General features: G+C 57.8%; 3 protein-coding genes across 7 annotated transcripts; 2 read left to right on the top strand and 1 right to left on the bottom strand.

Moving 5' to 3' along the window:
- The first annotated feature begins 716 nt into the window (after window positions 1-716).
- LOC138384032 (folate receptor beta) lies at window positions 717-5539 on the top strand. 2 transcript variants are annotated; one of them, XM_069469298.1, is made up of 5 exons: window positions 717-843; window positions 2036-2197; window positions 4504-4692; window positions 4810-4945; window positions 5077-5539. In XM_069469298.1, the coding sequence occupies exons 1-5, from the start codon at window positions 823-825 to the stop codon at window positions 5355-5357; spliced, it is 789 nt and encodes a 262-aa protein (XP_069325399.1). In that variant the 5' UTR covers window positions 717-822; the 3' UTR covers window positions 5358-5539. The 2 variants fall into 2 exon arrangements, with proteins under 2 accessions (XP_069325399.1, XP_069325398.1); XM_069469297.1 differs by having other exon boundaries at window positions 717-849.
- Window positions 5540-7472: 1933 nt separating this feature from the next.
- Window positions 7473-22474, top strand: INPPL1 (inositol polyphosphate phosphatase like 1). Its single transcript, XM_069471023.1, has 29 exons — window positions 7473-7515; window positions 8361-8771; window positions 11487-11550; window positions 11639-11789; window positions 11980-12100; window positions 12343-12483; window positions 12724-12817; window positions 12924-13013; window positions 13192-13290; window positions 13395-13545; window positions 13636-13742; window positions 14093-14195; window positions 14279-14475; window positions 14772-14889; window positions 15764-15860; window positions 16104-16242; window positions 16353-16452; window positions 16552-16640; window positions 16918-16999; window positions 17132-17221; window positions 17713-17826; window positions 17967-18055; window positions 18540-18627; window positions 18720-18875; window positions 19125-19203; window positions 19306-19446; window positions 20593-21265; window positions 21527-21660; window positions 21763-22474. Exons 2-29 carry the CDS (start codon window positions 8575-8577, stop codon window positions 21851-21853), a joined length of 3795 nt encoding a protein of 1264 aa, XP_069327124.1. The 5' UTR covers window positions 7473-7515; window positions 8361-8574; the 3' UTR covers window positions 21854-22474.
- PHOX2A (paired like homeobox 2A) lies at window positions 22471-27281 on the bottom strand. 4 transcript variants are annotated; one of them, XM_069471027.1, is made up of 3 exons: window positions 26887-27281; window positions 24612-24799; window positions 22471-23674 (listed from the first exon to the last, which is right to left on the bottom strand). In XM_069471027.1, exons 1-3 carry the CDS (start codon window positions 27101-27103, stop codon window positions 23225-23227), a joined length of 855 nt encoding a protein of 284 aa, XP_069327128.1. In that variant the 5' UTR covers window positions 27104-27281; the 3' UTR covers window positions 22471-23224. The 4 variants fall into 4 exon arrangements, with proteins under 4 accessions (XP_069327128.1, XP_069327125.1, XP_069327126.1 ...); XM_069471024.1 differs by having other exon boundaries at window positions 23225-23757; window positions 24608-24799; window positions 26887-27103; XM_069471025.1 differs by having other exon boundaries at window positions 23225-23697; window positions 24611-24799; window positions 26887-27103.
- Window positions 27282-27711: the final 430 nt, after the last annotated feature.

The following is a 27711-nucleotide window of genomic DNA, read 5'->3' as shown; positions in this document are numbered from 1 at the left end:
AAAATTGCTTATTTATGTTTTCAGAAATGCTAGATGGTGGCTGGGCGTGGTGGCTCACGCCTGTAATCCTAGCACTCTAGGAGGCTGAGGCGGGAGGATCACTTGAGGTCAGGAGTTTGAGGTTGCTGTGAGCTAGGCTGATGCCATGGCACTCTAGCCCGGGAAACAGAGTGAGACTTGTCTCAAAAGAAAAAAAAAAGAAAAGAAAAGAAAAAGACTGCTAGATGGTGAAATATTGTGATTTATCAGATTGGAGACGATTTTTATTTTTCTGTTACCCTGAGTAAATCCCTTGACTTCTGTATGTCAATTTGTCAATTTTTGTATGTACCAGGCTTTGTCCAGATATAATTCTCAACTATTTTCTAGTGAACAAACTAAAGTTTTCCCAAGGTTGTGCAAAAAATGGAGCTCTCACCGGGTCCCCTTGGCCTGGCCCTACAGCCTGGTGGGTTCTTCTCCATCAGGCTGCAACACCATCAAACTGGCCATACCCTGACAAGCAAAATTCAGATCCCCTTGGAGACGAGCAATTCTCTAGATTTTGATGAACGTTGCATGTGTGGACCCTGGATGAGTAAATAAACAAAGGAATGAATGCAAACAGGAATGACCAAAATGACAGATTCACGGAGCCTTGAAGAGGGTGGGGTCTGGAAAAGAAGGAATTGAGGAAGGAGAAGGGCTAAGTGGGGAAATCTCATTCTGTGCTTACGAGAGCTTGCAGTCCACTCTGCGCTGGGGACAGAGGCCGCTGGAGACAGCCTAGGGACCTGGATCTGTTGACAGCCTAGAAAGAGACCAACTCGGACACAGCTGTGCATGCTCTCAGCAGCAACGGAAGTTCAGGCAAGATGTCCTCAAGAGGGAAGGGTGATAAGGGCAATGGGGAGACTTGGTGGATTTGTGCATAGCGGAGGGACATATTTTTCTTTAGGAAGATCACTCTGGCTCCTGTGGGGAAGGCAACTTAAAGGGGATGAAATTGGAGAAGGGAAGACCTGACCCCAAACACAGAGCCACGGGACATGATTTTTTGGAAGGACTCTTGCCAGATCTTGGTGATCAACTACATGCAAGGATGGTCGGGGAGAGGGAGGGGTCTCCATGGTCAACTCTTAGGTACTTCAGTGACAGAGCCCAAAGGAACAGATCTGCAATGGGCAAGGGTAGGGTGGGGGGTGAGGGGCAGGAATGAACAGAAGAGAAGGGGGCTGACATCTTTGCTGGGTGCCTCACATGATTCCAAGTGCTTGTCTAGCTCCAACACGGGGGACGTTCATGCTGTCGCTCAGGTCTAAGGGTCTCTGCACTTGATTTTTGAGAGGCGAGGTGGGGTCTGGTGCACTAGCCCAGAGATAGCGGAGGAGCCCAGACTCGGGAAGGGATAGAGAGGAAATGGCTTTCAGAGAATAGGGAAGGAAAAAGTCTGAGGAAGCAAAGCTGTTTAAAGACCAGTACTTTTTCCATTTCTATATCATGTAAGCAAAACACCATCCTGTGGGCCACTTGATCCTCGTGACCCTCTGGAGAACTCAGCAGAGCTGGGTCACTGCCTTCCCCAGGGCTAACAGGGTTACCAAGCTGGCATGGGAACCCAGGTGACCCAGAGCCTAAGTACAGAGCACTTGCTGGATGTCGGATGAGGGCACTGTGGGTCCCTGGCCCTTTTCAGGGGAGCAGGGCATGGACCTGGACTATTTAATCACTTGTCATAGATAAAGTCTAGAGAGAAGGTGAGGGCACAGGTGAGCCAGGGTATCTCCTCCAACTTCGGAAGACTCCTCCAGGGCCCACCCACTAACCCCAGGTCCCCTTCTGAGTCCCCCCAGCCTGGGAGTGAGGGAGCCCCTCCACCAGCCAACTTTCTCAACCCTAAACTCAAGGAGTCTTAGGACCCCAGCACTGAAGGAACAGGGTCTGACCTCATCTTTCACTGTAGGGATGGGGAGACTGAGGAAGAGGGTGAAGGGGCTTCCTGTCTGGAGCTCTTTCCCCTCAGGCCTTGGTCTTCCTACCCTGGATCCCTCTGCAGGGACAGAAAGACATGGCCTGGAGATTGATGTCACTTCTGCTGCTTCTGGCCTGGGCAGCCACCATGTGCAGCGCCCGGGACAGGAGCGACCTGCTCAATGTCTGTATGGACGCCAAGCACCACAAGACAAAGCCAGGTCCTGAGGACAAGCTGCATGACCAGGTATGGCTGGGGTGTGGCTCCAGTTGGGGAGGGGGCTGGTTCTGACAGGGAGGAGGAAGTGAGAGTGGTGGGGGAGGGGTTGAGGGGTCAGACACCTCCACATCCTGAGTTTTTGCTTGGGGAAGATGGAGTAAGGACAGTGGTTAAGGTGATTTTAGGGGTGTCCTCCCAGAGGAGGATAGCATGTTGGCAATGATATTGAGTAATCACTGGTCGAGTCCTTACTAGACGTCATGTGTTTTGTGTGCATGATTTCATATTCCCAGCGGTGCTTCAATGTAGGTAGATGTCTCCACATTACACAAAGAGGGGAAACTGAGGCTCACAGAAGCACATGAACCCACACAAGAGTTGGACATGACCAGTGCTTGTAGTTGTGTAGGGGTAGCACTGGGGGCGGGGGGCCCTCCTTTGGAGGTGAGAGACTATGAGCAGATGGCTCTTCCTGCCCTCACGACATGCCGGTTCCACGGAGTGCCAAGGGTAGAAGAGGATGGCCCCTCTGACTGTGACACAGGGGCTCAGCATACACACAGTCTATAAAAATTCATGCCAGCGGATTGCAATCCTATTAGACTCAATGTCTCCTTTTTATGACAAATATTTTTCAGACTCTCTTTTCTATCCTGAAATGAAATTTAAAGCTAATAGAACGTATTTGTATATATAATTTAAAAAATATCAACATAATGCTCTATCTGTAAAATGAAGAAGCAAACAGAAAGTACCTTATAATAAAATAATATATATTTCAATACATTAATCACTTGGTATGACTACATTAGAAGACATTAGGAAAAGGTACATGTTTGCTTTCTTAAAATTTTTTTTTATTTTTTTAGAGACAGGGTCTTTCTCCATTGCCCGGGCTGGACTGCAGTGGTGTGATCATAACTCACTGCAGCCTCAAACTCCTGGGCTCAAGTGATCTTCCCACCTCATTCTCCTGAGTAGCTGGGACTAAAGGAGCATGCCACGCCTCCTGGCTAATTTTTTTTTTTAAACTTGTAGCAACAGGGGTCTCGCTATGCTGCCCAGGCTGGTCTCAAACTCCTGGCCTCAAGCAATCCTCTTGCCTCAGCCTCCCCAAGTGCTGGGATTACAGGTGTGCATCACCACACCGAGCCTGCACATGCTTTTATTCACAGCATTATTATTAACGGGGTAGTGCCTAATGAAAATTGATACAGGTGTGTCACTTTAAATGCTATGAGATACTCTAAGCAATGTTGCCATTAATGACATAATTTTCTAAAATAGTGAATAACTCCAGTAGAACAAAACATGTAACAGCCTTCTATCTCATGGTATTTGCAGTCTTGGAAAACCCAGTCTATATTAAAGACTTACGAAAACATGATGTGGCTATATGTAAGATGGAGATAGGTTCAGATTTCAGAAATCATAAATAGGTCTTCCATTCACTTTTTCAGTAAATATTTTCCTGGGCCTACTATGTGTCTGGCACTGGTCTAGCCACTGGGGACAGATCTTAATACTTGTCAAGAAGAATAAATCTATTCAAATTATATTACTGCATGGCTAACTTCTCCTCTTTTGCCCAAAATGTCACCTTGCAATGAGGTTTTTCCCAATCTATTTAAAACTTCAATAATCATCCCATACTGCACGTTCCCCTTCCTTGCTATAATTTTCCCCATATCATTTATCATATCCTGACGTGCCATATTTTTTCTCATTTAGTTTTCTTACTGTCTCCTTTGACAAGGATGTAAGTTTCATGAACACATATTTCTGGTATTTTGTTTTCTGCTGTATTCCCAGCATCTACAATAGGGACTAGCAGAGAGTAGGTGCTCAATAATCATGTTTTTAAATGAATATGTAAAAGGACTTTTTTTTTTTTTTTTTGGCAAGCACGAAAATGAAGTTTATTGAGAAGAGAAAACTACGATTAAAGGGCAAGAGCAAGATACAGGTCTACAGAGCATGGTACATGCTCTACAGATGACGACCAGACCCATTGTTGCAGCAAAGGCAGAGCAAAAGGAAGGGCGCAAAAAGGCTATAAAAGGACTTTTAATAAAGTGTTAAGTGTTGTATAAATGATAAATACACCCCCCCCCCAGCTCCCACAGCCCACTGTTGTAATGGTGTCTCCCCCTGCCACACCTGCAACCTGAGATGGGGGTTCCTGGAGGCCAAGGGCAGAGGGGCCATCCCAGTGAGTGTTCCCAGGACAACCTGCCTGGGGCAGGGGATCAAGAACCAAATGGGGGAAAAAGCTGGAGGTGGCAGAAGGTCGCAGTGGGGGAGGGACTTAGTCCTGTGTCTTCCCCACCCAGTGCAGTCCCTGGAGGAAGAACGCCTGCTGCTCCGTCAACACCAGCCAGGAGCTGCACAAGGACACCTCCCGCCTGTATAACTTTAACTGGGACCACTGCGGCAAGATGGAGCCAGCCTGCAAGCGCCACTTCATCCAGGACAACTGTCTCTATGAGTGTTCACCCAACCTGGGGCCCTGGATCCAGCAGGTAGGGTGTCTCCCTCACTCCACCCCAGGAGGCTGCCCTCCAGCTCAGTTCCCTTCAAGGCTATGGCTGCCAACATCCCTGGCTGATAAGAGCCCTGCCTCCCTACCTCCCACCCAGGTGGATCAGAGCTGGCGAAAAGAACGTTTTCTGGATGTGCCCTTATGCAAAGAGGACTGTCAGCAGTGGTGGGAAGACTGCCGCACTTCCTTCACCTGCAAGAGCAACTGGCACAAGGGCTGGGAATGGACCTCAGGTGAGGGCCTGGAAGTTGGGGGGTGGAGTTGGGGTTTGGAAAAAGAGGTGTTTGAAGATTTGAGGTTGGCTGAGGATTTGGGGAAACTGAGCTTTGGGCCCAGTCTGTATCCACCATCTCTCTCTCTGCAGGAGTTAACAAGTGCCCAGCCGGGACCACCTGCCGCACATTTGAGTCCTACTTCCCCTCGCCAGCTGCCCTTTGTGAGGGCCTCTGGAGTCACTCCTACAAGGTCAGCAACTACAGCCGAGGGAGTGGCCGCTGCATCCAGATGTGGTTTGACCCAGCCCAGGGCAACCCCAATGAGGAGGTGGCGAAGTTCTATGCTGAGGCCATGAACACTGGGGCCATGTCCCATGGGACTGGGGCTCTCCTGCTCAGCCTGGCCCTGACGCTGCAACTCCCTGGCTGAGTCCAGTCCTCCCAAGAGCTCCTTTCTGCATGGCCCCAGCTTGGATGACCAGGCTGGGCTCAGCTTGTCTCCCACAGATGACAGCCCTAAGCATGCCTCCATCCATTACCCACGCTTCTGTTACCCAGTTTCTGCTCCATAGCTTGCGGTTCCTCCAAGAATCAGTTCTAATAAACAGACTGACACATCCATGTCTGATGAATTATTTTGGTTTGAGTTTGTAGGACAGGAGACAGATTCAATAGCTTCTGGATTCCTTATGATTAGAGCAACTAGACCAGCGATTGAATCTCAGCTCTGCTACTTACTATGCGAAAGTGACATAGTTGTTTCTCTGCTCTAAACCTTAGTTTTCTCTTCAGTAAAATGAGGGTAATAATCCTTCCCTCAGGGTTATGAAATGTAAAGGAGCTGTTGCCTAGAAAGCAAGTGAGCCCAGTGCCTACACATTAATAGTCTTCAGGGACCCTGTAGCTCCTGGAGCCTCAAATGAGAGCCAGGTGCAGAACTTCTTATTTATATTGGTCTTCAAGCATCTCTCTTTTCCCCTAGCCTTTGTCTGCCTGGCTCTGTGCTCAGCTCTGCAACGGGAAAGTTGGGAAAGGATCTAGACTCTCAGGAGGATGAAAAAAAAAATCACACTGGCTAACATGATGTGAATTGAAGGGACAGAGTCGAGGCTTGGGACCCTCCGAGGAGGAAGAGAGCCAATTGGAGAGGGCAGTCTGGGGTATTCCTGGAGAACTTGTCCAGTGCTCCTGTGTCCTGGAGGTGTGGCTGGAAGAGGGTTAGGAACCCTTAGGGGCTTCCCAGGCGCAGAAGCCTCTGGCACCTTTGTCCTCTCCTGGGGTTGGTAGATATGCCTATCTTGGAGGGTTGCTCTGTCTTTGCACAGCCCTCAGGAGCTGGGCCAGAGTTGATCTCCAGGTCTCCTGCCATGTCTCCACACTCCTACTGCAATGGTCCCCAGAGAGGCACCTACCTGTCTGAGAACACCCCAGCGGGTGGGGCTGGCCCAGCTAGGACTGGAACTCAGGTGCGCAGCCTCCTAGTCCAGGTCTCTCCGACACTAGGGATTGCCCTCACACCATGCTCACCTTCCCTCTTAGCAAAAGGTGGCTGACGGGGGAAGTTGGACACAGATTGGAGGATGAGTTACTGGGTTCCCAGCAGGATCTGGAGGCACGGGTGGGTGGGTAAGTGGATCTCCTAGTTATTCTAGTTATCTAGTGTGGAAGGCCTCACAGAGCCCCCTCCAAATTCCAGGCTTTGTTCCAGCTGGGTTAAGCCAATGCACCTGTGAAACAGAGGCAGAAGCTCTTCGGCTCTGCCACGGACTCCACCAACAGGTTCAATTTAGCAAAGTGAAAGTTCTCGCCCAGGTTAAAGGGATCCTCCTACAGCGGCCCAGGAGTTGGCGGCAGCGGGCGCGGGGCTGGAGGCCTGCGCCTTTAAGGAGCCAGGGGGCGGAGGGGCGGGGCAGGAAGAGGACTCCCAGGAGACGCCGCCACCGGCTAGGTCTTTTTTGGGAGGGGGTGGGCCAGACCCTTCCGTGGGCTCCTCCCCCTTCGCGGCGGCCGCGTCCCCGTCCGCCCACAGCGGGAGGCGGGAGGGGGGAAGGCGGGGGGCGTCAGAGTGCGCCCCGCTCGGCGTCCGGCCCACGGAGGCGCAAGTTTGTTGACTTGGAGGGAGTAGCTGGGGCGGGGGCGGGTGCTAATAATACCCGTTCGTTCCGCAGCCGCGCTTTACAGTTTACACAGCTGTCACTTTCCTTACTCCTTAATTAATAATAAAAATAGCCGCCGTTCGGGAGAGCCGGCTGGATGCCAGGCCCTGTGCCGGGCGCTTTACAAGCACGGCCGCACGGAGCCTGCCTTCGTAGCATTATCCCCATTTTACAGAGCGGGAAGCCGAGGCTCAGAGAGGCGCTGGGACCTGCCCGAGGTCGCTCGGCGGGTCAGCGGCTCCGGGACCGCGACGCGGGGCAGGCCGAGGCGGGGCGTGGGTGCTACCCCGGGCTCCCCGGGGAGCCGCGGGGGCGGGGCGGCGGGCGGGGCGGAAGGCGGGGGTTGCGGCGGCGGCGGATGGCCATCTTAAGTGGCCGCCGAGAGTCCAGGGCCGCTTCCCCGGGGAAGGGGGCGCCGGAGCAGCCCCGGAGGTGGGGGTCTGCATGCGGCGGCCAGGGCTCTGAGGAGAGGCTGGGAACCGGGGGATTTGAGGGAACTTTCTTCTGGATGGGCAAGGGGGAGCCTCCTCGTCTCGGACTGCTGAACCCCTCAAGGCCCCGGCCTGCGAGTGTAGGGGGTGGTGCCAGGGAACTTGGCCGAGAGGGGGAAGGGCTCTGCCGGGCTGGGAGGGACTGCCGGGGACTGTACGTGAGGGGCTTCAGGACATTGGACCTCGTCTGCTGTGTGTGGGAGGTCGGAACTCCATGGAGGGGATCCCCCCGTGGGATTTATCGGGGAACACACCCGGTGGAGTTGGGGGTTCAGATCTAAGAGGGGGTGGATTTCACGGTAGTTGGGGGTCCTGCCCGCTTGGATGGAGGAGAGAGGAGTCGGGGGAGGTCCATCTGGATCCTTCCCAGGTTTGGGGAAGCCCGATCCAGAGAGGCTGTACGGGGGCCGAGTGGAAAGTGTGGAATAAGACCTTTATGGGAGTTAGGGGTCATATCATTGAGAGTATTGAAGAGGGCTGGATTCTGCAGGGGGTGCCGGGACCCCTAAGAGTTGGGGCGCAGTATGGGGGGACTTGGAATTTGAAGGGGACTTGGGGATTGGATCTCTTCGGGTTGGTGGTGGCGGACAGGATCATTGTGGGGTTTGAAGGTGCCTGGCCCTGCGGGAATGTGGGGCATCATCCCCGCGGGAAGAGGCTGGGGGCGGGGGCGGTCTGGGCCGTGGGCCGAGCGGAGGGGGAGGGGGCCAGCCGCCCGGCGCTGCGCTGCGCTGCGCTCCCGCCCCTCCCCCGCCACCTCTGAACAAACTTTTCTTTCTCTTCAAGTTGAGGCCGGCGCTGCAGGCGGCGGCGGCGGCGGCGGCTGCGCGGCGAACCGGGCGGCCTGCACGGCGGAGCGCGGAGCCGCGATTCCCGGCTCTGTCCAGCCCGCGGATCCTCAGGCCCGGGACCCGGGCCGGGCCCCAGCCTCAGCCCCGAGCGTCCCGGGGCCGATGGCGTGGGGCGGCGGGTGCGGGCGGCGCTGAGCCCTGCGCGGGCCATGGCCTCGGCGTGCGGGGCGCCGGCCCCGGGGGGAGCTGGGCTCGGGGGCGCGCTGGGCAGCCCGGCCCCCGCCTGGTACCACCGTGACCTGAGCCGTGCTGCCGCGGAGGAGCTGCTGGCCCGGGCTGGCCGCGATGGCAGCTTCCTGGTCCGAGACAGTGAGAGCGTGGCGGGGGCCTTCGCACTCTGCGTCCTGTGAGTGCAGCGGGCGGGCAGGCGGCCGCGCGGGCTAGGGGGAGCGGGGACACGGCCGAGAGTTCAGTGGGTGGGGAGGGTCCCGGTTGGGGTGACTGCCGGTGAGACGCCAGCCCCGCCTCCAGAGTAGGGGCCTTGACTTTATCGTGGGGCTGGGGAAGGATGCAGGGGGGGACTTCCTTCCTGCTGTGTGTGGGGGCACTTTCAGGGGCCTTGAGGGCAGAGGATGTGGGGTTCTACAGCCCAAGGTGGCAGTGATGGGGGCATATGCAGGCAGATCCCCTCAGGCATGCTCCAGGTAGAAGGGATGCAAGGGTGAGGATGTGCATCCCCCGTGCGTGCAGTTCTGTATGGTAGGGATTGAGTGTCTGAGTGGTGGGCAGGGGCTGGAGTTGGGGTAGCGGGACTGATGGGGTGTGTGAGGGCTGCTTTCTGTGCTCTTGGGTTCTGCCTGGCTGTGTATGGCTAGTGGCTGGGTGGTTGGTAAGAGGAAGGCTTGGGAAGGCAGGGGTGAGGCTGTACTGGACCATACCATTATGTCATGAATCAATAAGAGAGTGTGTGTGGCTTGACTCTGGGCTTGAGCTCTGGTTATCTGGCTCCTTTAGCCCTGAGCTATGAATGCTGAGAGTAGAGCTAGACTTGGCACTTCCCCGAGTAGGCTGGGTCCTGTGGCTGTACCTGTCACCTGTGTGTGGTAGTGGTGTTGGGGTGAGTTAGCACTCTCAGTTTTGCAGTCTTCACGCTGACCTGTCCCCCTGCCTTGCAGTCTGACTTCGAGTGGGCTTCTTTGGGCCTCTGGAATGGGCAGTAGTGGGTGGGAGTCTGTGAGGGGTTGCTGTGTTTAGATATAGTTATGTTCTTCCCTACCCCTGTGAGCCCCCTCCCAAGCCCCTCGGCCTCTGTCCCCTCCTTCCCCCTTTGTTCTCCTGACATCTTTGGGGAGTGCATTGGCCTAGACCAGGGGAGACATTTTTGATTGTCATAACCAGGATGGTGCTATTGGCGTCTAGTAGGTAGAAGCCAGGGGTGCTGCTATGCATTCTCCAGTGCACAGGACAGTCCCCATAACAAAGAAGTATGCAGTCCAAAATGTCAGTAGTACAGAGGTTGAGAAACCCTGGCCTAGGCAGTTGACCTGCTGAGGAAGGGGCCCTATAAGTCTCTGCTGATGCCTCAAGTCTGAGGCCCAGTAGGGGGAGACGGATGCAGGACAGCACAGGCGCATGAATATCCTGGGAGCCCTGCCTCCCAGCCCCCTAATTAGGGAGGGGAAGGAGGCAGGTGCTGGGTCAGCTGCTGAGTGGGAGGGGGACAGCTGGGGCCTGTGTCTGGGTGAGGAGCATTATTGTTCCAGGAGGGGGAGAATCCTGGCTCCATTGCCTGGCGAGGGTATGAATGGGGTGAGGGGTCTGTCTATATGTGGGGGCTTCAGCTTTGCATCTCAGGAGTCTGGAGGTAAGGGGCAGAAATAGGCCATTTCTTATATTTGCCAAGCAAACACATACTTGCTTACCTGTGTGCACACCCGCATGCACATGGATAGCATTCAAGACACACCCCTGCCCCGACAGGCACTGGCAATCTGACTGGCAGGCGGGAATATGGGGCCTCGCCTCTGCCGTGGTTTAAACTCCCAGCTCTGCTTTTTACTTGCTCCGTGACCTTAAGCAAATCACTTTTCCTCTTTGAGCCTCAGTTTCTTCAACTGGGGAATGGGGATAACAATAATATCTGCTTCAAAATGTGAGAATTACATGCGTTATATAGATGCTGATTGCCCAGCTTGTCACAGAGACAGAATGCAGTAAATGGTATGCTGTTGTTGTTATATACACAGACCATAGTTCACAAACTAACGTGCCAGTCACACACAGATACCTACCTGCATAAGCATCAGGAGAGCCCCTGAAGGGGGCTTACTTAAGGGGAGGGGATGGCCCTGTGGCCAAGGTGTGGGGTCTCCTCAAATAGGCATTTGGTCCTCTTTGGTAGCAACACCCCCTTCCTAACCAACACACTCAGGCCTGGGTGGGTCCTTGGGGAGGTATACCTTCCATCCCCCACCAAGCGTGCGCCTGGCTCAGCTGTCACCTGCTCAGCTGTTGCTGCCGTCTGTCAGCACCCTTGGCTTGGGGCTTCTAGAGGCCCAGGTCTCCCACGGGGGCCCCTTTGGGTCATCCCAATTTCCTGGTGTCTGGGGAAGGGGGGAAAGCCTAGGGTGATGCACCCACACTCCCCAGCAAAACTGTCCCGTACACACCCAACTCCAGCAGAGCCAGATGCTAATGTAAACACAGGAGGTGCACACACACGTTAGTGCATTGCCCGTGTGTGCAAACAGAGGCTAACCAGGCTTCTGAGGACTCCTACTCTGGCGGGGGGCCCAGACTGGTACCACAGCCCAGAGGGGCTGTTTAGACAGCTGTGGAGGCCACAAAAGAGCTGCCTGTTGCTTCCCGGGCCCTGTGGTGGGTGTGGAGTCTATGTAGGTCTTGGGGGGCGGGTGTTCTGGTCATTCCTGCTCTTGCTGGCAACACTAGGAGGGTGGAAGTGGACTGGCCCCATCATTAACCCTGTGTAGCCTGGGAAAGTGATTTTGGGAAACCAAGCTGAGGAGGCTGGGGGATTGAACCTGGTGGCAGGAGGAGGGGGTGCTTTGGGGCTTAGACACCAGCCTGGGGGTGACAGATTCTGATCCTTCCTTGCCATCAGGTATCAGAAGCATGTGCACACATATCGAATTCTGCCTGATGGAGAAGACTTCTTGGCTGTGCAGGTAGGAGGGTGGGCCCTTGACCCTGACCTTGACCCAGTTTAGGGCACCCCTGCTGGCTGACCCTTCCTCCCACACTTGCTGCCCACAGACCTCGCAGGGTGTGCCAGTGCGCCGCTTCCAGACCCTGGGCGAGCTCATCGGCTTATACACCCAGCCCAACCAGGGCCTCGTGTGTGCCCTGCTGCTGCCTGTAGAGGGGGAGCGAGAGCCAGACCCGCCGGACGACCGCGATGCCTCAGGTACTGCTCCGTGCAGCGTGCAGATAGATCCCTTCCTTGTTGCCACCCTGACTCTACCTGCCTCTTCCTGTCCCCCACTTCCCAATCCCTTTAACCTTTTCCATGGAAGTCACTGACAGCCATGGCATGCCCCCCTGCTCCCCTGAGGGCAGGAGGCCAAAACTGCCGCCCCACTGACCGCTGTCCACAGATGGGGAGGATGAGAAACCCCCACTGCCCCCGCGCTCTGGCTCCACCAGCATTTCTGCCCCAGCGGGGCCCAGCAGCCCCCCGCCAGCCTCTGAGCCTCCTACAACTCCAGCTGCTGAGAGGTGAGACCCCACCCTCTCCACTGAGCAGGAAGTCCCTTTGTCCTCGCAGAACCGTTGCCCTACCAAAGATGGGGAGACCTTCTAAGCCCCCCACAGGGACCCTTATCCCATCTCAGCCCAGAGGCAGATACCCTGATCCATCCAGTTCTGATGGCCACTAGTACTGTGCCTTCGAGGGGTGGGGTGAGGGTCCTGGGACAGGTTAGCAGGACCTCCACTGACCTCTTAACCCCTCCCTGAAGTGCTCCCAATGGGCTGAGCACCGTCTCACACGAGTACCTGAAGGGTAGCTACGGGCTGGACCTGGAGGCTGTGCGAGGCGGAGCCAGCAACCTGCCCCACCTCACCCGCACCCTCGCCACCTCCTGCCGGAGGCTGCACAGGTATCTGGGACATCCACCCCCAGGCATCGTACCCTTACCTCTGACCTGTTCTTACCCACTCCCTTGCTGCACAGATGCCCTGACCTCTGACCCTGAATGGTGAACTCGCCTTTACCTCCTGACTTTTCCTCACCTGTCCCTTTGTATCCTTGTGGTGAAGACAGAGACTATACATTCAGCACCCCCTTCCCTATACTTAGGTCAGGGTGGGGAGTTCTTCTGACCTGCTGTCTCCCCTAGTGAGGTAGATAAGGTCCTGTCAGGCCTGGAGATCCTGTCCAAGGTGTTTGACCAGCAGAGCTCGCCCATGGTGACCCGCCTTTTGCAGCAGCAGGTGCGACTGTAGGGAGACCTCTGGGAGGTGGGTTCCTTGTCTGGGGCTGGGTGGGGGGCTCCTGCTTAGGGGACTTATGTGCAGGCCTCATTCTTTCTGCCCCTAGAACCTGCCACAGACTGGAGAGCAGGAACTAGAAAGCCTGGTGCTGAAGCTGTCAGTGCTAAAGGACTTCTTGTCTGGCATCCAGAAGAAGGTGGCCTGACTCCTGACCTCTGACCCCTGACCCCCCAACTTGCTGACCCCTGTCACTGGCCTAGGACTGATCTCAACCCTGAAGCTACAGTTTAATATTGATCCCAACACCAGCCATGCCCCCACCGCCCCAGCCCTCAGCGTGTCCCCTGACTGCACCCTGCCCTTGCCCCCTCCAGGCCCTGAAGGCCCTACAGGACATGAGCTCCACAGCACCCCCAGCCCCACTGCAGCCGTCCATACGTAAGGCCAAGACCATCCCGGTGCAGGCCTTCGAGGTACGTGGCAGGTGGGGCCTCAAGGGCCACAGGGACATTGGAGGTGAAGGAGGTGCTGCCTGCCCCAAGGTCTCTTCAGCAGCCTTCCACCTCCCGGCCTGCAGGTGAAGCTGGATGTGACCCTGGGTGACCTGACCAAGATTGGCAAGTCACAGAAGTTCACACTGAGTGTGGACGTGGAGGGCGGGCGGCTGGTGCTGCTGCGGAGACAGCGGGACTCTCAGGAGGACTGGACAACCTTCACGCACGACCGCAGTGAGCCGGGGCTAGGCCTGGGAGGGATGGGCAGGGTGGAGCCCCCAGCCGAGGGGCACAGGCCTGTGTGACCCGTCCTCCATGCCCTAGTCCGCCAGCTCATCAAGTCCCAGCGTGTCCAGAACAAGCTGGGCGTCGTGTTTGAGAAGGAGAAGGACCGGACCCAGCGCAAGGACTTCATCTTTGTCAGCGCACGGGTGAGTGGCAGGCTGGGCCAGGCCACTGGGGGCTGCAGGGGTCCCTAGGTGGGTGTGTCCCATTGCACAGGAAGAAAGGGAACACGTGATGTAGGCATGTCATTCCTAGTGGTGGGGTGGGTCTGGCAGGGTAGAGAATGTGTTGAGAATGGGTGGCCTGAGCATGGATTCAAATATTCATTCGGTGAACATTTACCAGCGCCCTTTGCATGCTTGAACAGTGGGTAGACAGTAGTGAACCCATCAGGCACGACCCTCCCCTCGTGGTACTTGCCATCTAGCAGGGCATCTCTGGGGGTTGGGGAGGGTTCCTGGCTGCCTACCTGCCCCTGACTGGCTGCTGTCCCCAGAAGCGGGAGGCCTTCTGCCAGCTGCTGCAGCTCATGAAGAACAAGCACTCTAAGCAGGACGAGCCCGACATGATCTCTGTCTTCATAGGCACCTGGAACATGGGTCAGGCCCGGGCTGGGGCTGGGTGGGAGAGAGGGATGGCCCCAGGGCCTGGGCCTGACACCCCGCTTCCCCTTCACCTCTAGGAAGTGTGCCGCCTCCGAAAAACGTGACATCCTGGTTCACATCCAAGGGTCTGGGGAAGACCCTGGACGAGGTCACTGTGACCATACCCCATGACATCTATGTCTTTGGGACCCAGGAGAACTCAGTGGGCGACCGTGAGTGGCTGGACCTGCTGCGCGGGGGCCTCAAGGAGCTCACGGATCTGGATTACCGTCCGGTGAGAGGGGTCATCTTGTCCAGTTCCCTGTCCTCACACACTACCCTCAAACTATCCTGTTTGACTTCATAGGTGACGCTGGCTTGGCTGGCATTCCCTCTGGTCCCTAGGCATATTCTCTGAGAGATCTACCCTGGGTCCTTCATGCCATGGGAGGGACTGTTTCTCTCTGGTCCCTCGGAAAGAGGGGTAGCAGACCTTATCCTGTGGTGGCCAGAACAGTCTATACTGTAGGCCGGGGTGAATGCAGACAGTGGGTGCCCCAGGGCAGGGGTGACCCTGCACCTTCTACCCAGATTGCCATGCAGTCACTGTGGAACATCAAGGTGGCCGTGCTGGTCAAGCCAGAGCACGAGAACCGCATCAGCCATGTCAGTACGTCCAGTGTGAAGACTGGCATTGCCAACACCCTGGGTAAGCAGGGTGGGCTGTGGAGGGTGGTAGGATCTCTCTCTCTGTGTCTCCTACTTCCTCTCCAGCCCCAGAGTTTCCCCTTTTAGGTGGTCTCAGCCTCCCCATATATAGGGCACTCTGAACTTTAAAAAGCATATTCAGGGCCAGGCCGGGTGGCTCACGCCTGTAATCCTAGCACTCTAGGAGGCCAAGGCAGGAGGATCACTTGAGGTTAGGAGTTTGAGACTAGCCTGAGCAAGAGTGAGACTCCGTCTCTACTAAAAATAGAAAAAATTAGGTGTGGTGGCAAGTGCCCAGCTACTTAGGAGGCTGAGGCAGGAGGATCACTTGAGCCAGGAGTTTGATGTTGCTAGGCTGACACCACGGCACTCTAGCCCGGGCAACGGATTGGGACTCTGTTTCAAAAAAAGAAAAGAGTATTCATATTCTAAATCTCTTCTAGCCCCACCAGGAAGGCAAGGCTAGGACACTTACTCCTTTTCATAGATGATAAAACTCAAACCCAGAGTGGTTGAGTGACCTGTCCAAGGCCACACGGCAAGTAAGAGGTGGAGCCAGGCCCAGTGCCCAGGCCACCTGGCTTGCTCCCCCAGACAGATCAGGATCTGCAGGGCCTTTCAGTTTCACCCTTGGGATCTCCTGTGATCTCCAGGGACACTGCTCACACACACCAGCAAACTCAGGCCGTCCAGACGGACCATTTACGCCCCATGGGGTCCCCCCAGGAAGGTGTGGCTGTGTGTTCAGAGGCCTGCCTGCCTCATAGCATCTGGGGTAGGGAGGCTCCTCTTGCTGCTGCTTTGAGGCGCAGAGGAGAAGAGTTGGGAGTCCTCTGAGGGTGACCCAGGCCTTCCTCTCTTGCTTGCCCTGACAGGGAACAAGGGAGCTGTGGGCGTCTCCTTCATGTTCAATGGTACCTCATTTGGCTTTGTGAATTGTCATCTCACCTCGGGAAATGAGAAGACCGCTCGGTGAGGGGGTGCCTTCCCAGTGGTCTCTTTACACCCATCCCCTATGCACCTGAGACCTGTTCCTTCTCCCATGTCCCAGTGCACGGCCCTCCTACGTCCCTGTCCCCATAGAGCCCCTTCTCCCCCCCCCCATCCCCACTCAAGACCCTCTGTCTGATCCCGACCCTGACCCCAGAGACTTCTTGCATTCCCACCTATGCCTGACTCCTGACCCTGGGGACCTATCCGCACCCCTCACCATAGGCGGAACCAGAACTACCTGGACATCCTGCGGCTGCTCTCGCTGGGCGACCGGCAGCTCAGTGCCTTTGACATCTCCCTGCGCTTCACCCACCTCTTCTGGTTTGGGGACCTCAACTACCGCCTGGACATGGATATCCAGGTGCGAGCAGGACCGTGCTGGTGGCTGAAGGGAGGCTAGGGGCCAGAAGGGCTATCACCCTGGCTCTGGTGCAGGAGGAACGTCTCCATCCTGTGTGTCCCCCACCTCAGGAGATCCTGAACTACATCAGCAGGAAGGAGTTTGAGCCCCTGCTCAGGGTGGACCAGCTCAACTTGGAGCGGGAGAAGCACAAGGTCTTCCTTCGATTCAGTGAGTGTGGGCCTGGCAGGTGGTCTCTGAGGGCTGGGGGGCTTGCGGTATCTCTGGGTTTGAGGACCCTGAGCCCCACCTGTCCCCTGCTTTCCTTAGGTGAGGAGGAGATCTCCTTCCCACCCACCTACCGCTATGAGCGGGGTTCCCGGGACACATATGCCTGGCACAAGCAGAAGCCAACTGGGGTGAGCCAAGACAGACATAGGCCTTGGGGGCCCCCAGGCCTGCAGTGAGTCAGGAGTGGCGGGAGGTCAAGGGTCTGGGCCTCTGCAGTCACCACTTCAGCCTCCATGGCCCCTCTGAGGCCTTTGGGTGATCCTGGTGTTGTGAGGATCCCAAGAGGGAGGTGGGTGCTGGGGCCCAGTGTAATGGAAGTGTGGGGACGCCCCAGTTCTGGGCTGGGGCCCGTGCCGAGCAGTCCCCAGCTGTCTTCTTTGACCATGCTGCCAACCCCTGCCCCAGGTCCGGACCAACGTGCCCTCATGGTGTGACCGGATTCTGTGGAAATCCTACCCTGAAACTCACATCATCTGCAATTCCTATGGTGAGAGCCTCCTGGGCAGGGTGATGGCAGATCCCGGGTGGTCACCATCCAGACGCTGCCCTAACTTTGGGAGGTGGGAGCAGAGAGTAGGGATGTTCCTTCTGAGCCCCCATTCCTATCCCCCCTGCCTAGGTTGCACTGATGACATCGTCACCAGTGACCACTCCCCTGTATTTGGGACGTTTGAGGTTGGAGTTACCTCTCAGTTCATCTCCAAGAAAGGTGACAGTCCTGGATGTTCTTGTGGATGTGGCATACATCTGGGTGGGCCCAGGTGGTGGCCTGAGGATGTGCATAGGTTTGATTCTGCTTAAGTGTATGTGTGTGTTTGGGTGTGTGTACATGTGAGTGCAACAGTGTTTCTGAAAATGTACACCTGGGCTGTCACGAGAGGCGTGTGCCCATGAGTGTGTGTGTGTATGCATGAGTGTACACATACCTGTCTGTGTCTGCCTGGGGCCACATGCATGCCACTGCGTGTGCCTGGAGGGGTGGCAGGTTGTTGGGGGCTAAGCCCATAGGCGTTCTGGTCCCCAGCCGCTGCCTCTATGGGGTTTTCATCCTTGGGTTGTGTCTTTGCTCTGGTTCAGCGCCTCCTGGCCTTGCCTCCTGCTCTGCCACAGCCTCAGGGCTGGGCCTGTCTGTCCTGTTCCTCCTGTGATCCTGTCCTGCCCTCTTAGCCCTCCTATCTGCCCTCCTCGCATACTCCTCAGGGCTCTCAAAGACTTCGGACCAGGCCTACATTGAGTTTGAGAGCATCGAGGCCATTGTGAAGACAGCCAGCCGCACCAAGTTCTTCATTGAGTTCTACTCCACCTGCCTGGAGGGTCAGAGGCGGGGCCCAGGGCTGGGTGTGGGCCAAGGGCAGTGGGAGGCCAGGAGGGGTCCAGAGCAGTCAGCCCCCTACTTAGGGGGAAGGGAAGCCCAGAGGTGGTACTCAGTTGGGTGTCCCCTGTCCCTACTCCAGAGTACAAGAAGAGCTTCGAGAACGATGCGCAGAGCAGTGACAACATCAACTTCCTCAAAGTGCAGTGGTCTTCCCGCCAGCTGCCCACGGTGAGGCTGTGGGCGGGGCCTGCGCCTGTGGGTGAGGGTGCGGAGAGGGCCGCAGAAGAGCATGCTGAGCTTGCCTGGGCGGGAGGGTGGGGCCGGCAGATCTGCGCATGCGTGAGTGCATGTATGTGTTTGGCTGGGCATGAGTGAGGATAAGGGCATTTGCTTTGTTTGGGAGTGTGGAACCACACTGCAGTTTGTTCATTCATTCATTCAGCAAATACCTCTTGAGCCTTTGCTAAATGTCAGGTTCTGTTTTGGCCACTGGGGACACAGAAAATTAATTAGTTACAGTGGTGCTAAGTGCTAAAGGCCCATGCATGGCTGTGTCTTCTACGTTAAGGGTTTGGGATCCTTCCTTAAGAGTTGAGTGTGAGTGAGTCCACATGACTCGAGGGTAGGGGGTAAGTGGTGTCAGGGCAGCACGTAGGAGGGGTAAGGGGTAGGGGTTGGGCTTTGCTCCTCACTGGGCCTCTCCCCTTCCCAGCTCAAGCCAATTCTGGCTGACATTGAGTACCTGCAGGACCAGCACCTCCTGCTCACAGTCAAGTCCATGGACGGCTACGAATCCTATGGTGAGGGGTGAGGGGAGTCGAGGGGTACAGGAAGCCAGGTAGGATCCTAGAATGGCTTGGCAACTTGCTGGTCTGTCCCATCTGCCCCTCAGGGGAGTGTGTGGTCGCACTTAAGTCCATGATTGGCAGCACGGCCCAGCAGTTCCTGACCTTCCTGTCCCACCGAGGCGAGGAGACAGGCAACATCCGTGGCTCCATGAAGGTGCGGGTGCCCACGGAGCGCTTGGGCACCCGTGAGCGGCTCTACGGTGGGGGCTCCGTTAGGAGGGGTGTGGGGGCATGAGATGGGGTGGTATGGACGGGTCTAGGAGGGGAGGACCCAGGGGTGGGGCATGTTGAAATCCCTGGGCTACTTGGAGGGTCTGCAGCCACAGCTGGGGGTGGGCCTGCCCAGAGGAGTAGCTGGGAAGGGGCTGGCAGGCCCGGTGGGTGTCTGTGGGGTCCAGGAGCACAGGTCCCCTCTGAGTCTCCCTTCCCCACTCCACCCCACCCCCCAGAGTGGATCAGCATTGACAAGGATGAGGCAGGAGCAAAGAGCAAAGCCCCCTCTGTGTCCCGAGGCAGCCAAGAGCCCAGGTGAGTTGGGGCTGTGTTGGATGTCACATAAAGGGGTCCCTGGGGGCTTTTGGTCAGCCCCACTTCATCCTTCATCTCTGCTGTCCTGTGCACCACTGGCAGGTCAGGGAGCCGCAAGCCAGCCTCCACAGAGGCCTCCTGCCCACTGTCCAAGTTATTCGAAGAACCAGAGAAACCGCCACCAACTGGGAGGCCCCCAGCCCCACCCCGAGCAGCTCCCCGGGAGGAGCCCTTGACCCCCAGGTGAGAGGAGGAACCTGCTGTCCCCCCAACTCCAGTTTTATCCACTGCCAGGCTCGGCTCTCAGGGCCAGCCTGGGGAGCATCTGCTGTTAGGGTGCTCTGCCGCCCTGCGGATGGAGGTGCCGTGGCCCTATGCCTGTGGCCACTCTGACCAGCAAGGCCTCTGTTAGGTGTGGCTCTCTGAGTCAAAGGGAGCAGTCAGCCTTTCCTCTCAATTCTGCCTTTAAAAGTGGAATTAGAAATTGTTTTTAAAACTGTTCCCTCCATGTAAACAGACCCAGCTTGAGCCTTCTGTCTGGAAAAGGCATGTGGCTTGGTACAGGATTTCCCAGGGTGCGTTCTATGGAACTCTATCCTACAACAGGCCCTGCTAGAAATGGTTTGTGGTCAGATGAGTTTGGGAAATGCTTCTTGCTAGATTCTTTTCTTAGCTATTCCCAGTGCACATTAACATTAGCAAAAGCTCTGAGCATGTGGACAGGAAGGAAACCTCTTTTCAACTCTGTATAATATAGTTTCCCAAACTTAATGGGCCAGGAAACTTTTTTTCCATGTAGTGACTATTAACGTCCTGGGGACTAGTGTTCTGCGTGTCACACTTTGGGAAAGTGAGGCTTGCTTTCTAATTATATCCAATTGTTACTTGAACTTAAGAACTCCTAGGTACAATTTAGTGCTTTTTCACTCATCTTCAGCTGTTATCAGCTACTTAGGTTTTATCCCCAGGCTTGAGTAAAACTAACCTGAGTCCCTGAGTTCTATTCCTCAGTATATCAACCTTGGCTGCCTCGAGAGGCTAAGTCTGGCTGGTTGCTCTCTTTGGAGGCCGTACATGCCCTGTCTTCTGGCACCTCTGTTCTCACCCATTTCCGCTCCGGTTTCAGAGTTACAAAGTCATAAAAGATCTGAGAATCTTAAGTGAGACAAGAGTTTAGGGTTATTCATTCAAAGCCTCCCTTTTCCTGACTTTACAGATGAGGAAACCAAGGGTGGGAGAGGGCAAGTTATGTGCTCAAGGTCACGTGAAAAGTCTAGGACCAGGGGCCCTTGTCTCTTCTCACTCCTGTCCAGTTTTCCCTCCACTCTGCCCATTGCCTTTGCCTTGGGTTTCTGGGTCCTGACTTGGTTACCCTGCTCCCAAACCCAGGTTGAAGCCAGAGGGGGCTCCTGAACCGGAAGGGGTGGCACCCCCCCCACCCAAGAACAGCTTCAATAACCCTGCCTACTACGTCCTTGAAGGGGTCCCACACCAGCTGCTGCCCCCGGAGCCACCCTCACCTGCCAGGGCCCCTGTCCCACCTGCCACCAAGAACAAAGTGGCCATCACAGTGCCTGCTCCACAGCTTGGGCGCCACCAGCCACCTCGTGTGGGAGAGGGAAGTTCATCAGATGAGGAGTCTGGGGGCACACTCCCCCCTCCAGACTTTCCACCCCCACCACTGCCAGACTCAGCCATCTTCCTACCCCCCAGCCTGGATCCTTTGCCAGGGCCAATGGTCCGGGGCCGCAGTGGGGGTGAGGCTCGAGGCCCACCGCCTCCCAAGGCCCATCCAAGGCCCCCACTGCCCCCCAGCCCTTCACCCACCAGCACCTTCCTGGGAGAAGTAGCCGGTGGAGACGACCGGTCCTGCTCAGTGCTGCAGATGGCCAAGACCCTGAGCGAGGTGGATTATGCTCCTGCGGGGCCCGGACGCTCAGCACTCCTCCCAAGCCCCCTGGAGCTGCAGCCACCCCGGGGACTGTCCTCTGACTATGGCCGGCCCCTCAGCTTCCCTCCGCCCCGCATCCGAGAGAGCATTCAGGAGGACCTGGCGGAGGAGGTGTGTGGACTAGCGGTGGCTGGCTGTGTGTGCCTGAGGAGTGTGCCTGCTCATGGACTGTGCTATCTTTTCACTCCACCACTCAGCATTCACTGGTGTTCCCTCTGCCCTGACATGGGCACTGGGGAGTTGGGGGGGCGGGCACATGAATCAGCCCCAGTCCTTGCCTCCCTTCCCCAGAGAGCAGGCGGTAGAATGTGTCTGTCAGCAGGTGTGGGGGGGGGCACCCTTAGTGCTCCCTCTGACATGCCGTTTCCGCAGGCTCCATGCCCGCAGGGCGGGCGGGCCAGCGGGCTGGGCGAGGCGGGCATGGGTGCCTGGCTGCGGGCCATCGGCTTGGAGCGCTATGAGGAGGGCCTGGTGCACAATGGCTGGGACGACCTGGAGTTTCTCAGGTGGGGCGGGCCCGGCGGCGGAGGGGTGGTCCGGAGCCAGGGGCGGGGCTAGGAGCCCTCAGGAATCCCCAGCTCATCTCTTAGCCTCTTTTATTCCCACAGTGACATCACCGAGGAGGACCTGGAGGAAGCTGGGGTGCAGGACCCGGCTCACAAGCGCCTCCTTCTGGATACCTTGCAGCTTAGCAAGTGATCTCGGAGGCACCTCGAAGCTGCGACGAACTCAGCGCCTCTCCCCACCCTAGGAAGGGCCAGCTATCGCCCCAGGGTTGGAAAGTTCTAAGGGGCGGGGCAGTACCTCTCTGCCTATTTATTGGGGATCTGTCTTCCCCACTGCCCAATTACTTGGAATGCCCTAATGAGAGTATCCTGCCCCGCCCCTTTAGGGGCCGGGGCTGCGGAGGTCAGTTGCCATGGTTACCAAGGACCCTGGTTACTCTGGTGCTGTTCTCCTTTTCTGGACCCCCCCCCCACCCCCAAGGGCATCCGTGGGGGTCCAGCTGGGTACGTCTGGGCCCCACTTTCAGCGCAGTTTTTGCTGCCCTCTGCAGGGCCTGAACTACAGGGGAGGAGTTCTGCTAGGACCTCCCGAAACCCCCACTCCAGGGGTGTCCGTCCGGAAATGAAGGAATAGCCCTAGGACCGGGCTGGGGTTTATTTAAGCTTTTCTGTGTGGGTTTGGGGAGGGAGGGCATCTTAATATTATTGGGATCGTTGGGTGGGCAGGATGTTGGCCATAAAGTGCCAGTTTGCTTAGTTCTTACGGTCTCCTGGTCTATACTGCCCTGCACTGGGGATGCGGCGGCCGGGGGCGGGGTTCTTGCAGGCAGCCTATCCCCACCTTGGGCACTCGGAAGGGTTGCCGGTGTGATGTCTTCAATAAATTAAGTTTTATTTGGATTGAGCAAAACTTACCTCAATAAATTACAAGTTTTCAAAGAAAAGGAACAAAAAAACAGGAAAAAGAAAACAACTCTGTCCCATTCCCCGGGCAGCCCCGCCACTCCTCTAACAGGTTCACCCTCTGTGCCAGAGGGCTAGGGACGGGAGGGGACGCGCAAGGGATGAATTGGCGGGGGCACCCTTCAGGCCGCTGACAATCCCAGGGACGACCAGCCTTTGCAGGGGGTGGGGACGGTGTGGATGAGCCCAAGGGGTGGAGCAGCGGGTACTCATGGTCACCATGGTAAGGAGTGACCCAGCCAGCTGTAGAGCCAGGGTAGGAGGCCACACCACTCCTTGAGGATCTCACGTTTGGGCACTGTTAGGGACAGGTGGTATTTGATCCCGGATCCAAAGAAGGCCAGGCTGGAAGAGGGCTCTCTGCTCTCCTGGAGGAGGGGTCCTGTTGAAAAGTACTCCACTCTACTGGGTGGGAGTGGGTGAGGACGAGAGTGGCCCTAATTTGGTCTTCAAAGCTGGGGAGGGGACAACTAGGGGCCACTGTGGGCAGTGGGGACGGATGGGACTTCCAGACTGGCGGCCGGGAACAGGAGGGACTGTCAGGTCCTGGAGGGGCTGGGACGTCTCTGGGGCAAGGCTCAGAGCCTCCAGAGGCCGGCGGCTAGAACAGATTGGTTTTCAGGGCGGGGCCGGGCTTCCGGTGAAAGGAGGACAGAACCCCGGAGAAGGGCCCGGGCCCAGGCTCCGCCGGCTGCCAGGCCTTAAGTAGTTCGGCTGCGCCCGCGCCGGGCCCGCCGCCCCCACCGCCCGCCACGCCAGCCCACAACGCGCCCTTGAGCGGCTGTGCTCCGGGCCCGGGCCCGGGGCCGGAGCCCAGGGCTGCAGGCAGCGGGCTGGGGCTCAGGCGCGGGCTGGCCAGGCCGGGCGCGGGTGGCGGCGGCAGCGATGCGGTGCTGTCGGGCGTGGGGCTGCACGTGGACTCCTTGGAGTCGTCGTCCTCGGACGAGCAGCGCGCCTCGCCCTTTTTGGCGCCCGCCGCGCCCGCCGCGCCCTTGGCGCTGGCCGCGCGCTCCTGTTTGCGGAACTTGGCCCGGCGGTTCTGGAACCAGACCTGCGGGCACAGGGGCCAGTCAGTCCCGACCAGCGTCAGAGAACGCACGGGGTCAGTCTGGGGCCGCAAGGCGCGGGTGAGACCTCCGTCTGGGAAGAACCGCCCGGATTATTACTGGTCCGAGTGGCCCGCGGCCTTCCCAGCGTCGGCCCCTCGTTCCCCAGACCCCCAGCCTATTGCCCTATGCACTCTCCTCTCCTCCACTGGCCCCTTCCTCCAGATCCCAACGTTCTTGCCCTTGGGATTCACTCGGCCCCGGATCCCGGCATTCTCGGTCTCCTGGAGGGAACTCTGCCTTCTGCTCTCTTCACCCTAAGCCCTGCCCCCAATCTCCTCTTTTAGGAAGCTCGGGACTTCCCGCCTGGAGCGTCCCAGGGCGGTGGAGAGGGGGTTAGGGCGCCAGAGAAATCTTTTGTCCAAGGCCTCCCAGTCAAGGCGGGCCAGCTGAACATCTGTACGCGGATTTGCACAGATAAACAACAGAGTCCGTCCGGACCCTGCTCTCCGGCCCTGCGCCTGCCCTACGCTCAGGCTGCCCAGCCTTGCAGCCTGGGGAGGGGACACGAAGGTGCTGACTGGCCTGCTCCCACTCCCCCACGCTTGGTCCTGAGATCACGTGGGGCTTCCCCTCTACCAATTCCACCTGTATCCTGGCTTCTCAAGGCTTCTGAATGTTCTGCCGTAGGAGGGAGACCTGAAATCCGGGAATCGAGAGGCAGGTATCATGAAGCTAAACAGATCTCCGGAGGGCTTCCGAGTCCTGGCTCCGCTGCCTCCTCTGGCTGCCCAACCATCCCCGTATTGTGCTCTGGCCCCTGGCCCTTCATCCCCGCCTCCAGGCTGCAGTTGCCTGTGTCCGCTCCCCAGATGTCGCGCACTAACCTTCCACATCCCCTTCCATGCGCACACACTCTTACACACACGTGCATACACGCACCTGCACGCGAGCCTCAGTGAGGTCGATCTTGAGCGCCAGCTCCTCGCGCGTGTAAATGTCGGGGTAGTGGGTCTCGGCGAAGACGCGCTCCAGCTCCTTGAGCTGCGCGCTCGTGAACGTGGTGCGGATGCGCCGCTGCTTGCGCTTCTCATGCAGGCCCGACGGCTCCGGGAAGAACTTGTAGGGCACTACGGGTGTGTGCAGGAGGGCGGGGGCAACGAGGGTGGGGAGAATGAGAGGACAAGCTCAGCCCGTTGCTTCCTGCTCCAAGGGAATCGCGCACCACCCACGTCCCTAGCCTGGTCCCTCGTCTTGGTCCTCGAAACCTAGGGCCAAGCGTCCTCTGTATTGCTCCAGGGAGCCGACAGGGATAAAGGCGGACTGGACCAGGATCTGGGAGACCTGGGGCCCAAGAGCCGCAGCGAGGAAACCAGAATCCGATCCTTCAGCCAAGGACCCCCTCCACTCCGCCATGTTCCCTCCACCTCCCCCCATTCCACCCTCCCTTCCCACACTCCACTCGGTGTGTCTGTCTCTCAGCGCGCCTGCCCGCCTGACTCCAGGTCCTGCTCCGTCCACCCTAGCCTTGGATGTCTGTCGGGTCTCAACAGCATTGCGCGTCACCCCACCAGCTAGTCGTGGTCCTGGCTCTGCGACTGAGACTCTCCTGCCGGCTCTACTTTCAGCTCTGCCACGGGTCTCTCCTGTACAGATTTGGCTCCTCTACCCGCCCATCTCTCTCCTTCCCAGGCCTCATTTTCTCAGCTCTGTCTCACGTCCCTGGTCCCCATTTTCTTCAAGGTGTCCTCTCTCCTCTTCCTCATTTTCCTCCATCTGAATCTCTCTTCAACTTTCCCCTTCTCGGCGACTCCTCTTTGTGCCCATTGAGAAGGGTTCGTATTTCTCCCTACTCAAGTTCCTCCATCTTCTCTTTGCCCCTCTTTCCCCTGTGTCCTATGTCCCCCAAAGCCAGCCCCTACCCCTATTCTCTTCCTATACCCGTCCCAGTCTCCACTGCCCCATAGACAGTGCTGCTGACACCATCTCCCCATCCCCGTCTCTAACCCCAGTTTAGGTCTTTATATTCTCCAGGGGTCCCCAATCTCCACCTTTGTCCCCTCTCTTCATGTCCCCACATCCCCTAATCCTTGTCTCCGACACCCCATTCCTATCCCCGTCTTTCTCCTCTCTGTTTTGGAGCTTCCTTGGTCCCCATCACCTGATTCTTATCTCTGTCTCCCCCACCTTGGGTGTCTATTTCTCCCAGGGTCTCCAGTCTTCCCATCTCTGCTCCCATCTCTCTGTACCTTAAACCCATTTGCCTGGTCTCAGAACCCTGTATCCCATCTCATTTCCTGTCCCCATCTCCCCAATCCCTATCCTCACCCTGCCCAGGGTGCCCAATCTGCCAACCCTGTTCCAGTCTCTGGCCTCATCCTCCAAATCCAGGGACTTATCCCCCCCACCCCAGGCCCCAGTCCTCTACTTGAGTCCGGGGTGGTCTTCCCAAGAGAGAAGGAGATAAGGAGTTGGGTGGGGCAGGCTGGGACTCTAATCTGAAAGATGGGGATGATTGAAGAGGCTCAGTGAGGTTGAGGGTTTGGACAGGGACTTGGATCAAAGAGCTCGGGGGCAGGACTGCGGGATTTTAGCTGGGAGAGTCTATAGGGGAATGGGGAGATGAAAGTGGCTTAATGACCCGGGCCTCCTTTTTTGCGGGTTACGGAAACTGGTTTTGGTGGCACAGAAGGGTTTGGGCCCAAGCGGAATGGGTCCAAGATAGGGCGGGAGGGGCCTAATGGCGCCAGGGCTCTAGGAAGGTTCCCATCTGGGGCAACGCAGCTGCCTGCAGGGATCCTTGCTAGGGGTTAGGAATCACCAGGGACAGGGGCAATAAGGATGGGGGTCTGACTGGACTGAGCCTGGCGTGTCTTTCAAGGATACAGGGTTTGGAGAGGTTTGGTAGTCAGTCTTTGCAGGTGGGGCGGGGAAGGCCTAGTGAAGGGCCCGGGGCTGGGCCGGGGATCCAGTGCCTTGACCCAAAGGGCACGGAATGGAGATTTGGCAGCGCCAGAGAGGAACGCGAGGGATGAGAGGGTACGGGTCATCCCTGCTGAGGGGAATCCCTCGTATTACTGGGGATCTCTCGGGTGTTGGAGGGTCTGGCCAGGGCAGAGTGGGGATGGCTGTGGGGGACAGTCGCATTCACTTGCCGAGTGGGACCGGGGATTTTCTGCAGGATTTGGAGGGAGGGTTGGGCCGGGGCTGCGCTCACCTGCCGAGTAGGGCGCGGGCTGGTGGTCGCGTAGGGCGCCAAGCGCGCAGTTGGACGAGCCGAGCGCGGGGCAGGGCGGCCCTGCAGCGGGGAAGGCGGGCCGCAGGGGGCTGTATTGGAAGCCGCCAGGCTGGCTGCAGGCGCCGAAGTCGCCGTAGGCGGACGCCTCCATGGCAGCCACGCACGAGTCGTACGAATTGAGGTAGGAGTAGTCCATCGGCCCGGGGGGCGGGGGCGGGGGCCGGGCCGGGCCGGGTCGGGGTCGGGGTCCGGGTCCGGGTGGAGGTCGGGATGGAGGTTCTAGCGCCAGGCACCGAGGACCCGAGGCCGGCTCTGAGCGCCTGAGAGTCCGCCCGCCCCGTCGCGGCCGCACTCTGCCCGGGTGCAACGCAAGTGCAGCCCGGCCGGGCCCGCGCGCCTTTTAACGCGCAAGACCCCGTGGAGGGGGCGGGGCGAGGCGAGCTCCACGGGGGCGGGGCCTGGGCGGCCCAGACCCCGCCCCCAGCCACCGCGACCCCCACCCCAAAGGGTCCCTGCCGCGCTCTTAGGGCTCTCGAGGTGCGGGGCGGGGATGCGCAGGACCCCATCCCCAGAGTCCCCATCTTGTCCCAATCCGGACCAGACCTTCCGTCCCTACACATCGTGCGAGGCAGGAGGGTCCCGACCCCTTTCCCGGGCCTCCCCACCTGCGGCCCCGCGGAAGGGAGGGAAGGCAGGCCCGGCGGCGCTCGTGTGAACAAGTTAATTCAATTTGCCCGGATAACCGAGTTATTCCGATTCGGCCCCTCAGCCCCGCCCCCAGCGAGGTCCCATCCCGGCGGAGAC

The sequence above is a fragment of the Eulemur rufifrons genome, chromosome 6 (assembly GCF_041146395.1).
Source record: "Eulemur rufifrons isolate Redbay chromosome 6, OSU_ERuf_1, whole genome shotgun sequence".
NCBI classification, from domain to species: domain Eukaryota; kingdom Metazoa; phylum Chordata; class Mammalia; order Primates; family Lemuridae; genus Eulemur; species Eulemur rufifrons.
The sequence above is the reverse complement of the archived record's forward strand: the minus strand, read 5'-3'. Positions and strand labels throughout refer to the sequence as shown.

Bases quoted from the DNA above. Each gene is read 5' to 3' on its own strand.
- LOC138384032 (XM_069469297.1), top strand. From the start codon at position 823: ATGCTCTCAGCAGCAACGGAAGTTCAG. The intron at 2,198-4,503 runs GTATGGCTGGGG...TTCCCCACCCAG, and splicing joins AGGACAAGCTGCATGACCAG to TGCAGTCCCTGGAGGAAGAA. The intron at 4,693-4,809 runs GTAGGGTGTCTC...CCTCCCACCCAG, and splicing joins TGGGGCCCTGGATCCAGCAG to GTGGATCAGAGCTGGCGAAA.
- INPPL1 (XM_069471023.1), top strand. From the start codon at position 8,575: ATGGCCTCGGCGTGCGGGGCGCCGGCCCCGGGGGGAGCTGGGCTCGGG. The intron at 8,772-11,486 runs GTGAGTGCAGCG...CCTTGCCATCAG, and splicing joins GCCTTCGCACTCTGCGTCCT to GTATCAGAAGCATGTGCACA. The intron at 12,818-12,923 runs GTGCGACTGTAG...TTCTGCCCCTAG, and splicing joins CCCGCCTTTTGCAGCAGCAG to AACCTGCCACAGACTGGAGA.
- PHOX2A (XM_069471024.1), bottom strand. From the start codon at position 27,103: ATGGACTACTCCTACCTCAATTCGTACGACTCGTGCGTGGCTGCCATG. The intron at 24,800-26,886 runs GTGAGCGCAGCC...ACACACCCGTAG, and splicing joins GCCCGCGCCCTACTCGGCAG to TGCCCTACAAGTTCTTCCCG. The intron at 23,758-24,607 runs GTGTATGCACGT...TCCCAGACGGAG, and splicing joins TGAGGCTCGCGTGCAGGTGC to GTCTCACCCGCGCCTTGCGG.